Source organism: Symphalangus syndactylus, chromosome 12 (genome assembly GCF_028878055.3).
Source record: "Symphalangus syndactylus isolate Jambi chromosome 12, NHGRI_mSymSyn1-v2.1_pri, whole genome shotgun sequence".
Classification (NCBI taxonomy): domain Eukaryota; kingdom Metazoa; phylum Chordata; class Mammalia; order Primates; family Hylobatidae; genus Symphalangus; species Symphalangus syndactylus.
The window spans coordinates 24,300,033-24,316,685 of NC_072441.2; the positions used below are offsets into that span (position 1 = coordinate 24,300,033).

General features: G+C 35.4%; 1 protein-coding gene across 4 annotated transcripts in view; it reads left to right on the forward strand.

Annotated features, from left to right (window-relative positions):
• Nucleotides 1-16,653, forward strand: part of LRRC7 (leucine rich repeat containing 7) — a 643,523-nt gene that overhangs the window by 503,386 nt on the left and 123,484 nt on the right. For all 4 annotated transcript variants that reach the window (XM_063625216.1, XM_063625217.1, XM_063625219.1 and 1 more), the window contains 2 exons: nucleotides 13,341-13,470; nucleotides 14,526-14,641. In XM_063625216.1, coding sequence (XP_063481286.1) covers nucleotides 13,341-13,470; nucleotides 14,526-14,641 — 246 coding nt within the window. The remainder of the gene's footprint in view (nucleotides 1-13,340; nucleotides 13,471-14,525; nucleotides 14,642-16,653) is intronic.

The following is a 16,653-nucleotide window of genomic DNA, read 5'->3' on the forward strand; positions in this document are numbered from 1 at the left end:
TTGACCTCCCAGGTGAGGACCTCCCAGCTTTTTCTGGAGTCTGGTATCAGCCCATGACCAACACTGGATACATGTGTGCCTTGAGCTCCCATCACATCCCAGAGCGAGTTCCTGCCTCTGACCTTCACCAGCAGTACCTCATGCCAGACTTTGCCTCAGGAACAGGCAACTTGAAGCTCTAACTCTGTCTCCTCCCCAGCAGCCAAGTGGGGCTTGCACCCTGGCTCTGCACACACAGCCTAAACTACAGTCAGTCTTAGTTTGTATGTTACCACCAGAATTTAGTCATGTCCTTTGAAATCTTCCTGGTAGTTGAATTGTAAATGTTGAGAAAACTGAGCTGTTTAAATAGTGACTTGGTATAAGCTTTTATACTACTGTATTCAAAAGGAACAGATTTGGAAACATCAGTTGGCTGTCAGCAGCTTTCACTTGCGTGGACAAAAGGCTTATTCCAGAAAAGCAGGGTGAATGACTGAGAATTAGAGCATCTATGAACACTGAGAAGGCAGAATAGGGAAGCTTCTTATTGAAAGCTGCTCATTCTCATTAAATGTTCAGATGCCACAAAGCCAGAAAAAAATACTTATGTTCAGTGACAGAAGCAGTATTTCAAAAGAGCTGGACAGAGTGGGTGCTTTGTTGAAAGACCCAGTAGAATTTAATAGAGATTCTTAGGGAAGTAGGGAGAAATCAGTGCTTCAATTGGCCATCATCAGTATAGCCAATATAATAATGGAACTGTCCAGAAAACCACCGAAGCATTAGCTGGGTAGACAGAAGTATCCACTCAAAATTAATAGGTACTAATAGTTCAGGTGTTCTCTGACACTTCTGATTCTGTCAGTTCTAGACATCATCTATATGAATTGATGAGGGCAACCAGCATGAGAGATGTGGAACTGTGATTTATAGGAGAAAAAGCAGAAGAAATTTGGGATGTACATCTTCCAGAAATTTTTTTTTGAAATCATCTGAAGTAGGGATGTAACTACTTGAGAAATAGAGTATCTAAAAGTGTGGGACCATAGGCCCAGGTCTTCTTCTGTAAAGCTCCTGTTCCACTTCCAGACTTATTGGCACACTGTGCTCTTCCTCACTGTAGGCCCTGGGAACCCAGAAAGCTGCTGCTGTGACCCACTCCAGTTCTGGACTCTTTCTTCAATAATAGCTTCAGAGTAGGGGAGTCCTTTCAATTCCCACCCTACTTGCCTTCGAGGACACAAATGTCTAGGGATCTTTGCTATAGGGCTTTCCTAGTAATTACTAGGGAAACATTGCCAGAATATAACAAAAAATTCATGCTACAAAGTTCAGAAATTTTATTATAAAACGTATAAACAGCCTGTACAGGCCTGATGATAGTGATAGTATGGTCATGCCAATAGTTGACCACATATACGGCTGTGCTCCCATAAGATTATAATACTGTATTTTTACTGTACCTTTTCTATGTTTAGATACACAGATAGGTGCCATTGTGTTACAATTGCTTACAGTATTCAGTAAATCACGTGTTGTATAGTTTTGTAGCCTAAAAACAATAGGCTATATCATATAACGTAGGTGTGTAATAGATTACACCATCTAGTTTTGTGTACGTACATCTGTAATGGTCACACAGTGATGAAATTACCTAATGATATATTTATCAGAATTCATCCCAGTCATTAAGTGACGCATGACTGTAATGAATCACATCTGCCATTCAGTAATCGTACCACTCTTCTTGTTCACTAGGCTTCAGCCACACTGGCCCTTCTCCTGTGCCTCCAATAAGCTGGGCTTTTCCCTGTCGCAAGGCTTTCTTATTTGTTGTTACCTCTACCTGAAATATTCTTTCCCCACTCTTCATAAGGCTGACTACTTCACATCCTCTAGGTCCATACTCTTAAACATCAGTGAGCATTCAAATTATCTGGGAATTTTGTTTAAAAGGCCGGTTCTGATCCAGTAGGTCTGGGACCTGAAGGGCCTGGGTTCTGCCCTTGTCACAAGCTCCTAGGTGATGTTAAAAATGCTGCAGATTCACGAGAAACATTGTGAATAACAAGGCTATAGATTTAGATTTAAATATATCTTCCACAGTGAGGCCTTCCCTAAATGACCTTCCACCAATATAATCACCAGCAAATTTCCCGTCCCTGTTCTGGCTGTTTCTTTCATGATACTTTTCACAACTTATAATTTTTATTTTATGTCATCTCATTATTTTATTCTGTCTCATAATGTATATACCTCACCTCAATTAAGATCATTTTTGTTTCCCCGCTCCAGAATTGTATAGTTTCTGAAAATTATCAACACTAGATCCTAACCTACTTTTGTTTTTGATTCCATTATAGTTGTTGTATAGTAATCAGAACAACTATATAGAAATCGAAATCAGTGTTCTTTAGTAAGAGGATGAGGATATCAAACATTAATTATGTTTGTAGTGAGTATGGCTTCATATTTAGAACTGTCATGCACCTACTTTCCTACTGAATGCCTTGATTCAGAGTTAAAATACAAAATAAGAGATAGAGAAATTATGCAAGTGAATATGGATGCTAGGTTATTCACATATTTCGTTTTATTTTCATTTTAGTTTTAATGGATAATTATCTTAAAAGTGTTAAAAAGTTTTATCAAAAATAAAAGTTTCATAAATGGCCAAATGATTTATGTTATTAATGAAACATTCTATCTGTAACTTGGGGCAATGAAAGCCTAGAAATGTGAAGACCAGACTCAGTGACCAAAAATATTCTTATTCTGCACACGGAATATTTCAATATTTCAGACTGACCTTAAAAACTCCTGGAAGAATTCATTTTTCATAATTAAAATGGATTCCATGACATTTGTGCCAAATGACTTGTAAAATTAGTTATTTTGTTGTTGCTGAACCTTACTATGTGCCTAGGAGTTTCAGCAGCTCTAAGAGTTGAATATCAAATAATAATGAGTGCCGTTTTTTGTACTCACAGTGTTCCAGACCTCATGTTTGGTGCTTTCTGTACAGGTATTATCTTATTTACTTACAGGCCTCATTAGCATTATTTGATATGTATTATGTCCGTATCAACAGATACAGAAACAGAGGCAGAGAGAAGTCACCAGACTTCAATGCCAAGCTGTTAACTGAACTATATGTGATGCCTCTTTATATATGTGATAGTTGAGTCACCCATTTTGTAAATAACTTCATATTTGGTCATTCAGTGGGTCCCATAAGTCTAGCTGCAAAGGAGATACCACACACTGAGCCTTATCTTCTTAGCTTTGTAGTCTTGGGTAAAAGCAATGAAAACTTAGAAATCTGAATGGTTGTTTTTAAAAGCTATTCCTTCATAGAGTATGGTCAAACAGAAAGACTGCTGCACTAGGAATCAAAAAATCTAAGTGTCTATGCAAAGCTAGATAAATCCCTTCTTCTCTATGGGCGTCAGAATCCTGAAGGGTAATACATGTGGTTTTGAGATGTGAAGTGACTTGCCAAAGGTCATTAATAGCTATGACATAAAAGCAAGCTTCACGGACAAATAATTTTGGAGGACTCTGTATACAAGTTAAAGAAACACTGCTAACTTATCATTTCTTTTTCCAGATGTAATATCAGTCTCATGTTTATCTTTTGTATCATCATTTAACTTGTTGCTGGTTTTGCCATGTCTTCTCAACTAGAATATAGGCTCCTTGAGGGCTGGATCATGTCTTGAACATTTCTCATTTCCTTCATTGTGCCAAGACAGTATGGCCGAGAGGATTGTTTGCAAGCCTTGGAACTAGACTTCGGTTTTGATCCTGGCTCCTCCACCCGTTCACTAACTGACCATGGGCAAGTCATTTCATGTCTCAGAGCCACATTTTTCTCATCTGTAAAATGGAAATAATAATAATTGTCAGAAATTGTTGTGGCACTTAGAACTAGATAGCCTTCAATACGTTATTACAGTCATTGTTTTATTAATAGTAAAATCCAAAAAGACATTTATTTACTGATCATTGCTTATGTTCATCTATGTGAGGTTTGGTGATATAACATGAATGAAATATCTGGTTCTAAAAAAGAAAAATATAAGTATTTGCAAATGTAGTAATAGTACAATGTCTTAGTCTGCTCGGGCTAACATAACAAAATATCATGGATGGGGTGGCGTAAACAATAGATGTTTACTTCTCACAGTTGTGGAAGCTGGGCAGTCCAAGTCCAAGGCACCAGCAAGGTAGGTTTTATTCTGAGCCCTCTTCTCTTGGCTTGTAGGTGACCACCATGTTGCTGTGAGTTTACATGACCTCCTCTTTGCGTGGGCTGGTTGTCGGAGGGAAGAACAAGCCCTGGTTTCTCTTCTTGTAAAGGCATTAATCCCATTATGAGGACCCCACCCTTATGACTTTATCCAACTCTAAATTACCTCCCTAAGGCCCCATCTCCAAATACCATCACATTGGGGATTAACACTTCAACATATGAATTTTGGAAGGAAACATTCAGTCCAGAACATATATCTTTTAAACTTACAACATCTACTCTTAGGAGATGAGGTGTTTGAAATTGTTTCCATGCTTTGTGACAGAGTCCTGAAGAATAAACTGTTTTGAATCATAGCAGTTGGTTTTCAAGTCAAAGAACTTAGAGCAATTTAAAAAAGAAAAGAAAAAAAATAATGCATTTGCCAGAGTAATAAATGCATCTTCACATCTGCACACACAAAGTTATTGAGAAAAGTACAAAGAAATGATCAAATGGAATTTCACTGATGATTGTATAAGATTTCAGTTAAAGCACAAAACCACTAATGATATCCATTTAAGAGTCATCCTCCTTCACTGCCTGCTTCCTCCTCCACTTCCTTCCCCAGCATTTCAGAATTGTGACTGTTTATGTCCTGTGGGCAAATATTAATTGCAGTACTTACTCTTGCATGCATGAAATGTTTCCATATTTTTCATTAGTTAAGAAATCTTTCAGTCTCCCAACTTGGAACATATACTATCTTAAAAAAAAAATAGTCTTTGCTAATGAATGAAGCTATTCTCTACTCATCAGTTGCAGATCTGTTCACTAAAAAATACTTTAAACAATATTTCACATTTGGGTAATATTTTTCTCCAGTAATCTAATGTAATTTTTTTGCAAATTTTATTTTCAAGCAGTCTAATCAACTATCTAAATAGTGAAAAGGAAAGCAAAGGTTTCTAGTTGTTTTAGACAGATGGGAAAATTGGGTTCAAATGAAAAGTTTATTATCTGTATGATAATGATTGCTGCTTAAAATCACTCAACATTTCAGAGGTAAAATCTAGTTGGTTGTATTTCTAATGAATGCGTTTTCGTCATACTTTCACTGAATTCAGCATAGGCTGTGAGATTTGGTACTAAAATGGGGTGTGTTTTATTTGGAAAACAGTATAGAAAAGAATTAGTCTGACTAAAGTTTGCAAATTTCCTACCATTATTTAGAAGCAGCCCAAGCAACTTATCTAATGTTAAAAAGAAAATTAAGAGTGGAACCTAAAACTTGATTCCTAGCCTAAATTAAATGAAATCGATTGTAGAATCTCTGAAAATGAGTATAATAGCAAAAGTTACTTAACATTTACTATGTGCCCATTCTAAGTGTTTTACATGTATTAATTCCTTTATGTGTATTTAGGCCTTATGACATGTGGTTAAGTACTGCTGTCACCCACTTTTGCCCAGTGATGAAACTGAGGTACACAGTAATTAAGTAACTAGTAATTATTAGGGTCTAGACTCCAATCCCAGCTGCCTGGCTGCAGTTGGGTGTCTACTTTGGGTTATACTGGCATTTTTAGACAGTGAATATTTAAGCAGCTCACCTTTGCCAAACAAATCTCTCTCTCTCTCTCTCCCCCCCCGCTCTCTCTCCCTTTCTCTCTCTCTCTCTCCCTCTTCCTCCTTCCCTTCCTCCCTGCCTCTACCACCCTGCCTCTCTCTCTCTCCTATATTTCTCTCTACTTCTCTACTAAATCTTTGTTAATACAATAAGTTCTTCAGAGTCATCTGAAATTTACCTCCCCCATGTATTACTAAACAATTTTACATTTTGTGGAATAGAAGGCAGTTTTATTTTATGAAACAACTGATCTTAACAAGGGAATATCGCAGGACAACTTTGACATGTTTCAGAAATAGATTGTTCAAGATTTGTTTTTTCTTTCAGGGTACTCTACCTCGTAACAGTCCACTTTAATGGGATGTGATATCTATTCCATTTAGCATTCAGGGGTTTAGCATATATTTAATCTTCATTGAAATGCTATATGTTAGATGTTATCAACCAATTTTATAGGTGAGAAAACAAGGGTTAATAGTAGATAAAGATCACTCAGCTGTTAATTATCTACACTAGAATTGGAGCCCACGCCTGTCTGAATATTTTCCACTGAATTATATTACTTCTGTTAAGGATTAAAAGTGAATTAAGAAGGTGAAGCCCAAAGCCAATTATTTTTATATTTATTATCATCTACATTGATCATAGATTAATTATATCTAATGGTCACCAGTGATGTTAAAGTGAAATTATAAATTGTCTGTGTAGTATATTCATAATCTTTCTTCCCTATTAGCTAGGTAATTGAGAGTTAATGATACAGTATTATTTTCCTATCCAAGAGCAACTCATGAACATGAAACTAGAGAAAACTGTACAGAATATTTTTAGAAACTGAAGTCAATACTGCTGATTTCAAACATTATTACTCCCAGTAGCACAGTTCATTCTGAAGCATACATGACCTAAACACAGCTATTGTAATATTTATATGTAGTTTAGCATTTATTGATATGTCTATTTTATGTGTTTAAATGATACTCTTGATAGATTTGGAAAGCTTTTATTTAAATCCTTGCAACTTACTGTGTGGCCCCTGCACTGGCAGCATCTCAGCATCTAGGAGCTGGTGATGAATGCAGGACCTGGGCCTCTCCCCAAACCACTGAATCATAATCTCCATTTTATTAAGCTCTCCTTGTGACTGGCATGCACACTGAAGTTTGGGAAACACTGCTTTAGAGTACTTCACACATTCTTTGCAATTTATTTTTACTTTCCACAATTATAAAAATAATGCATGTGAAAAAATAAAGGTAACCTTTGGTCTATTTTTTTTACTTCATTACAAATGTCAGTGGCAATCTGATTAAATGTGATAACTGTTTTAATACAGGATTTTGTATTAAAACATCTTAAATGATTTTTAACAAAATAGCCACCAATAAGGTCAGCTGGAATTGTAGGTTATGAGTTTGAATCTTTGGAATTTTAGAGATCATTGAGGAATATGTGTTTTGCGTCTGGAAGATCTTTGTTGCAACCCAAAGATGTAAAATACTTTCAGGCTCTAAATTATTAATTCCTTATTGCCCGTGGTGCAGTCAAAATGTCTTTTTAATTTTAAAGTGTCTTTTTAATTTTACAGGAAGTCCTTGCTCTGCAGAGTAGTGCAGGAGTGTATAGAAATCACCAAACAATTGTGGGCGCCTGTATTCCCAGCTACTTGGGAGGCTGAGGAAGGAGAATCGCTTGAACCCGGGAGGCAGAGGCTGCAGTGAGCCGAGATCGCAACACTGCACTCTAGCCTGGGTGACAGAGCAAGACTCAGTCTCAAAAGAAAAAAAAAAGAAAGAAATCACCAATATGTGTTTTTCCTACTGAATTATCAACACTCAACACAGACTAGTTTTGATCGCTGATGTGTATGGGATTTCCCACACCAAGCAATTCTCCAGTTCTCTGTGGATACCAGCTGGGTGCCCTACAGTTTAACTCAATTTCAACACATCTACCTGAAGCTAGAATCAGATCCCATAGGTTCAGGGGTCAGTCCCAGAAAACTATCCCCCCTCTTCAGATGCCAATCACAAGTCCAGGCCTCCTGTACTTCTGGCTGACCACCTATAAATTGGGGCTTCCTATGACTCCCTCTTGAGGCTTAATCGCTTGCTAGAATGGCTCACAAAAATCAGGAGAACACATTAACCAGTTGACTGTAAAGCATATCACAAAGGATACAAATGAGCAGCCACAGGAACAGGCACGAAAGCAAAGATGTGTGAGAAGGGATGAGGAGCTTCCATGTCCTTGCTGGGTGTGCCACCCGCCCAGCATTTCTGTGTGTTTGGCAACATGGAAGCTCTCCAAGCCTTGACCTTTTGGGTTTTTATGGAGTCTTCATTATATTGCCCTGATGGATCACATCATTGTCCGTTGCTGATCAACTCAACCTTCAGCCTCTCTCCCCTCCCCAGAGGTCAGGGGGTGAGACTGAAAGTTCCAGCCCTCTAATCACAAGGTGGTTCCCTTGGCAACCAGCCCCCATTCTGAGGCTAGCCCAGAGCCCTTAGCCATAAGTCATTTCATTAGCATATAGAAAGACGCTTATCACTTTGGCAATTCCAAGGGTTTTAGGAGTTCTGTGCCAAGAACTGGATGAAGGTCAAATACGTATTTCTTATTATAAATCACAGTATTTCACAGGGATCATAAAAATGACCATGCAATCTGAAACTGTGCAAAACAGTCTTAATAATCAATGGGAAACATTATGATTGTTCTTACAAAAGGTCTTTAAAACCTTTTGTCCAAGCATTAAATACTGTTAATGTACAAATGTATAGGAAAACGAAAAAAAATAGTAAAACTAATAGTTATTTTTGTATACTGTAATATTAAACATTAGAAACACTGAGAATTAAGGCTTATTTTAATTTTAAAAACATATCAAGGTTAGTTTGAACAATGCTTGCCTTCTTTTCATGATATGTTGTTGAACAGTGTCAACATCTTTTCTTTGCATTAGTGAATTGTTATGTTCCTTTTAAGTTTAGATCCACTTCCAAAATTTTATCTTTTGTGCTTTCAGTGTCATGGGATGTCTCTGAAAGTTCCTTTAATGTGAGGTTTATTGCCAGCAGCTTCCTCTGGGACATCTTCATTCTTTTCATCACACTTTCCTCATTTGGGTATATAAGTTTGCCTTCACTAAGTCCTCTGGAAGCTTATCTAGAGTCTTTCTAGTAGTAGCAGTGTCAGCATTCCCATGGGCAAACTATTGCTTCTATGATTTCATTTACGTTAGATTCAAATTTATTTGTACAATGTGCTTGTATTAGTCAGGGTTCTCTTAGGGGAATAGAACTAATAGGAGATATATATATATGACCTTATTAAGTATTAACTTACACGATCACAAGGTCCCACAATAGGCTGTCAGCAAGCTGAGGAGCAAGGAAGCCACTCCTAGTCCCGAAACTGAAGAGTCCAGTGTTCGAGGCAGGAAGCATCCAGCACGGGAGAAAGATGTAGGCTGGGGGGCTAGGCCCATCTCGCCTTTTCACATTTTTCGGACTGCTTTACATTCACTGGAAGCTGATTAGATTGTTCCCATCTGCCTTCTCCAGCCCACTGACTCAAATGTTAATCTCTTTTGGCAACAGCTACACAGACACACCCAGGATTAATACTTTGTACCCCTCAATCCAATCAAGTTCACATTCAGTATTATCCATCACAATGCTAAAAGTTTATTCTATGATGTATGCATGTTACTTATTGTTGCTTTCTGCCATGATGCTTGAAAGTTTTAAATTGTATGTTTTATGTCATATTTCATCTAGAACACAGGTAAAGAAACTTCATGATCACCAGTTGTGGCATGAATAGCCTATTCAAAAGTCTGTTTAAGATAATACACTTTAAAAGTTGAAATAACTCCTTGGGCTGTAGGCTGGATTAATGACATTTTTCTTGGGGATATAAAGCAAATTTTCACATTTTAATTTCAATCTCCAAGAGAATTAGGGTGACCAAGAGCGTTATCCAATAGTTGCAGTGCTTTAATGGTTAAATTATTTGGTCTATAGTATCTGTCTACTGCTGAGAGACAGGAAGGCAACACATGTTTTGCTGTCTGTGTGTGAGCCAAGTAACAGATGGGCAGTGACCAATCATTGCCAGACTTTGAAGGAAGTGATGTGACCGGTCACTGATCACAATGTACATCTGTTATTCACATTGTGATATGCGGACTGAAGAAACTGAGATGCAGTTACTCGGTTAAAATACCAAGGAAACTGAAATTTGAGCCAGTTTGTTGGGAGAGACTAGTGTTGTTGAATGAAACATGACAGCTGAAATGTTCACAGATTGGAATTGTGCAAGGTGACAACCACCTTACCAAGACCAAGATTAACTTCAATACATGTTTTTATTAAAAAAAAAAAGAAAAAAAGAGAGAAACCTTAATTATATTATTTTCTTTTTGTTTTGATTTGTTTTTTATTTTATTTTATTTTTATTTTTATTTATTATTATTATTATACTTTAAGTTTTAGGGTACATGTGCACAATGTGAGGGTTTGTTACATATGTATCTATGTGCCATGTTGGTGCGCTGCACCCATTAACTCGTCATTCAGCATTAGGTATATCTCCTAATGCTGTCCCTCCCCCCTCCCCCAACCCCACAACAGTCCCAGAGTGTGATGTTCCCCTTCCTCTGTCCATGTGTTCTCATTGTTCAATTCCCACCTATGAGTGAGAACATGCGGTGTTTGGTTTTTTGTCCTTGTGACAGTTTACTGAGAATGATGGTTTCCAGTTTCATCCATGTCCCTACAAAGGACATGAACTTATCATTTTTTATGGCTGCATAGTATTCCATGGTGTATATGTGCCACATTTTCTTAATCCAGTCATATTATTTTCATTAAATACCTTCTTTAACTTCTGCCTCTGAACATAAATCTAATTTTTATTTTTAAAAATTCCTAGTACTTATGACTCCTTGCTGAGTACACGACCCCAGACTATTGATAGAGACCTCTTTTATGCAATTCTAAAAAATTTATTGAGTGCATTATATATGTAAGACCCAGTGCTAGACTTTCTTTTTTTTTGAGAAACAAACTCTGTGACTAGATCCCTCACATATATGGATTCCTGCCCCCACAAACACACATACACAGAGTAACACAGTTGTGTACACTTGGCATCCCAGCAACATAACCATCCCTGCAAATGAGGGGCCTCAGAGGATGTTGAAACAAATTTAACCGGTTTACTGATAATAAGAGGAAAAATGTACTGAACATGTATTTTATGACAGGTACTGTGCTAAGTTCTTAACAACATTTCATTTTAGAGCAACTGCATGAGGCAGGCATTATTAGTATCCTCTTTGTAAATATAAAGAATCTCTGGCTTAGAGAGAATTTCTATGATTTGTCAATATAAAAGGAAAAATTTTTACGTAAGCAATACTTTCCTAAGAGCTGTTACTCAAAATTGAATGCTGTGTTTCACCACAACTCGTTCTAACTAGCTGAATCTGTTAAGGTGATGAAGTGTGAATGACCCTAGTCAGAGTTAGACTGATCCTAATTGCATTAGATTTTTTCGTGACCCATGGACAGTGGTACTTGATTTGCATAGCTGCACACAGACTTGTGCGCTCATCCCACCCTCTATAATGCAAATTTTCAACCCTTAGTGAGTATAATCATCATGACCCACTATCACCAGCCCCCCTTTTGTCACTGATTTTTCGCCTCAGAGTGCTACTCAGTGAATTTCTTCCCGGATGTATTCCCTTGCCTATCAGATAAGTAAAATCTGCTTTGTTTTTTGAGCTGTGGTGGTCTGTATTTAATTTATTGATACCCAAGATAATACAGTTAGTAAATTACAAAGCTGGGACACAAATCCATTCTGACTGACTTCAACCCATATGCTTAATTTCTGTGTTCAATTGTTAAATAAATAATGGAAGCAAATTGCATTCAAGCTAACTAGTTTTAACATAAAAAAGGATGCTGACCAGGCACAGTGGCTCATGTCTGTTATCCCAGCACTTTGGGAGGCTGAGGAGGGTGGATTATTTGAGGTCAGGAGTTGAGACCAGCCTGGCCAACATGGCAAAACCCCATCTCTACTAAAAATACAAAAATTAGCCAGGCGTGGTGGCAGGAGCCTATATCCCAGCTACTTGGGAAGCTGAGACAGGAGCATCGCTTGAACCCAGGAAGTGGAGGTTGCAGTGAGCTGAGTTTGTGCCACTGCACTCCAGCCTGGATGACAGAGCAAGACTACATCTCAACAAAAGAAAAAAAAAAAGGATGCTAATTCTACAACCTTACGCCACCTAACTCAAATTCATTTTTCCCTTTACATTGGTAGAATCTTCACCCCTGGGGGTTCCTTCCTATTATAATAATAGCAATATAATAGGAATAGTAAGAGCAGTTTAATAATAATTTCAACAATGCCAACACCAACTGCAGTGTATCTGGTGCTTACTCTGTGCCAGGCCCTTTTTTCCCAGCTATCTCAAACCGGGCATTGAAGTATCTTGTTGCCTTGTGATAACTTCAATGTACATCTATACAATTCCTTTCTGTAGATCTGGAGTAAAGCCAGCTAAGTATGGACTGGTAGGGATTGTGACAAACTGGAGACAAACTGAAGAATTACGCCCATTTGAAGGCAGCAGCTATTAACCCATTTCCATTACTTGTCATGGAAGAATACAGACCCCGTATTGACAGATCTTTCTCTGTTTCAAGAGGCATCAAAAATCTGGATCATTATGTAAAATTTTAAATACTTAAATAATTTAACACTTCCTAAAATACCACTATATAAATCAAACAAAACACATCTGCAGGCTGAAATGATCCCTGTCTGTAGCACCTGCTAAGAGGCAGGATAATACAGTGGTTCTATACTGTCTGCATTTAATTCCCAGAGTTGTTATTTTGTGTGGCCTTGAAGAAGTTAGCCCCTTTAAGCCTCAATTTTCTTATCTGTAAAATGGACTTTAAAATATTACATATCTTAAATAGTTTTTATGAGGAAGACAATTGGTGTTTTTTTCTTTAATCTCTAAAATGCTTAGTAAAATACCTAACATTTTATCAATGTTTTGTTTTTATTGTTTCTCCCAACTCAATCATCCCCTGGACGTGCCCTCTCCACCCTTCTCCTTACCCCATGACAGTTATATTCACTCATTCCAAGGATACACATTCTGAACATCTGGCTACAAAGAGCACCTAAGTTGTAAACAAATGAAAAATCATTTTGTCGTTTTCAATGGCTGTTAAATAACAGGTAAATTTAGAAAGGGAAAAAGTAAACTATATTTATTTTACCAAGTTAAACCATTTATTTGATAGTATTAAATCATTTGAACTGGTAAGTTAATTTATATACTATTATGTTGTCACCACATGAATAACTTTTGGTGAATTTTGGATATGTGGCTTTTTCAAAACGTTTTGCTATCTAAACTTTTAAAATGTCTAACTAATGTATTTAACTTTTCAGTTTATCTTTATTAGAAGAATTTGACTGTAGCTGTAATGAACTGGAGTCACTACCTTCTACTATTGGCTACCTTCATAGTCTTCGGACATTAGCCGTTGATGAGAATTTCCTTCCAGAATTACCCAGAGAAGTGAGAAATAAACTTGTTTTCTCTTTATTAACTTTTAATTAATATGTTTTGGAATAAAATCTTAACAGGTAGAATAGCAATGTAGATTCATGAGTTGAGCTGTGAATATATATAGGAATTATCTACATATATATTTGCTAATTATTCTATTTTAAATGACAAGTTCTTATATTTGACCCAGAAAATGCATTTGACTTAAATCTCGCATGCAAATAAAAGTAAGAAAATATAAGTTAATTAATGCTAGGAAATATCATTTAAAGTCACTTAATTTATATCTTTTGGTTTTCAGAATAGTTATAAATAATATTTTGGAGTAATTACATTTTTATTTCTGTAGCAAACTTTTTAAACGTACATATGCTTTTTAAGGTATCATGTTGCATTATAATATTATTTTAACTTCTGGATCCACCAGGAGATTCTGTTAATTTTTACATCTAAGTGGGATTTTAGTTACTAATATCAAAAAAGTATAAAGTATATTTTTTTAATTTACTTTGTGCTCAAGTTTGCTGTATGTGAAGTACATTTTCAAATGAGCATTTTCTACTAAACACTCTTATAATGATGCAACAATAAACAATGTATAATTATTTTAGAGGCAAAATATATTATTAAAAATGACAAAAAACACTCTAATGTGAAGCAAAACTAACTTTGCCTAGGAAATGTCAACAATATTGTATTTTTGAGTGTGTATGATCTTCTGTTATAAACAAAGATATATTAGTACTCACTTCGACAGACAAAATTATATGATATATGAAAACAATAATGTTAGCAAGTATTTTAAGCATGAAATTATAAAGAAAATTCTTCACTTTTAATATGTAAAAGAAAATTTGGTATAAATTCCCTTAATATCTAAAATAATATATATAATATACATATATTTTAAAGAGCTACATTTTAAAACAAAACAATGCACATATTAAAAGAAAGTTAAAAATAAGAAAATCTATTACTTAAATTGTTTTAAAAATTAGAAAAATTAATATAAAAAATAGTATTGTGCTCTGATTTTTTTGCCTATTTTCTTTTGTTACATACAGATTGGAAGTTGTAAGAATGTAACAGTCATGTCTCTACGCTCCAACAAATTAGAATTTCTTCCTGAAGAGATTGGACAGATGCAGAAACTAAGAGTCCTAAATTTGAGTGACAACAGGTATTTTTGCAACATTTCACAATCACATATTAGTTATTTGCTGAAAGCAAATTATAGGTTTTTTTTGCCTATAGTTTTGATAACATTTTCTGCCTTTCGATGTATACGGAATGCAAATACTGATACTTTCTTTAAAATAGCAGAAGGTAAATTATTTTTTAAACCAAGTATTTCTAAATTTTGTTATGTGATTATATCAAATATGTAATGTATTAAAATTATATAAATAATGTAATGTATTAAAATATGTCATGTATTAAAATTATATAAATATGAATCACAAATTTATATACAAAAGCCTTCCCATATGCAGAAAGCATAATAATATGAAGACATGGAAAATAACTATAATAAAAATACATAAAATATATTAATAAAAGTGTGCATATCTGTGTATGTATGTATGCACACATATGTGTTTTCATGTCTATATTTTGGTCTCCAACAAATTGACTGGGCAATGTGTATATTTTCAATTCCGTCAAAGTGCTTGTAAGAATACTGACAACGAAATGGCTATTTAGTCATGTTTAGAGCAGGATGAACGAAGAAAGGATAGGTCCTTTACTTCTAATAATGCCGTTATATTGATAGATGGGTAAAAAGAAAAAGTGCAAACCTCAATTTATCTTTGTTTCCACCTACTCTATAAAAGATAATTATCCTCAAATAGGAAAGGATAAAAACAAATATTGACTAGAGATAACTGCTAAGAAAATAAAATGATCACAGAATATAATGCATGAGCTCTATGTTTTCAATAAGTTTCAACTAGACAATTGATAATACAAGGAACTGAGAGAACTTGGAAGAAATGATCAAAGATTAGCTTTTATGGAATCATAAGAATAATTAGATTTTGGAAGTTTCAGGATAAGCATTGGAATTCTCATTTGTTTCTTAGTTTAAGGAAAAATGTGAACTTCAAAACTTCATTTACTAGTTAATAATATTCCCACAAGGGAATAAAACATTTTAATAAAAAGTTTGGAATGTTATTTATAGTATCAGGTGTCAAGGAAGCACCAAAGCTTTATGCATCAAGAGCAAGTCATGTCAAACCAACCTTGCTTTGTCTTCTGACTGTGTTACTAGCCTGGAAAATGAAGAAAATGCATTGAAAGTTTTTTCTGACTTTTGGCAAGACATTTTTTAAGATCTCTAATTATATTCTTATAAATAAGATTAGGAAATTCTTGGTATTATGAATGAAAATAATTCATTCATAATATGCAAAATATACTTAGCAAATATCAATATATATCATAATTAGAAGTTCTATTAATACTTTGAAGATACTTATTCAACAACTGTAGCAGACTTGAGTTCACCTACGATGAGCCAGACACACTGCTAGGTGCTAGGGCAAAATTTATGAATAATACATAGAGGAGCTCACAATATCAGAAGTTTAAAATAACTTCATCAGGACAGAAATATAAGCTTAAGTTATGTCCTAGTACAGTTGCTGCAACATACTATGGAGCCAAATTAATATTTTTAAATTAATGAATCAATCAGTAAATCAAGCAGAGGTAAAAATCAATATTCAGCTAAAGTTAGGCCAAAGTTAAATATTACCACCAGAGAAGGAACTGTTTGGAGAAAAGATTAAATAAGAAATGTCATCCGAAAGTAATGATTGTTATAATTTCATATTTAAAACGTACTAGATTGTTAAAGTTTGACATTATAGTTAGGAACAATGATTCCTCTGCCTTGTCAGCTGCAAGATCGCTCCTGTGGTCAATGTACTGCACATTTATGTTACCAAATAGGAGCTCACTTGCAATAGAGGTCACTGGAAAAGGAAAGAAAAACAAGGGTACCTTGCCCTTTTCTAGCATGTTCTTCATATTCTGCATTTATGACTGGATTGATGATGATATCATGGATGTTGCTTACATGATTCTGGATAGTTTTGCACTCATGTAATATCAATGCAGCAGAATTGACATTCTGCTTTTAATATACCCCATACGATGTGAAAAACTCTCCCAATAAGATCTTAC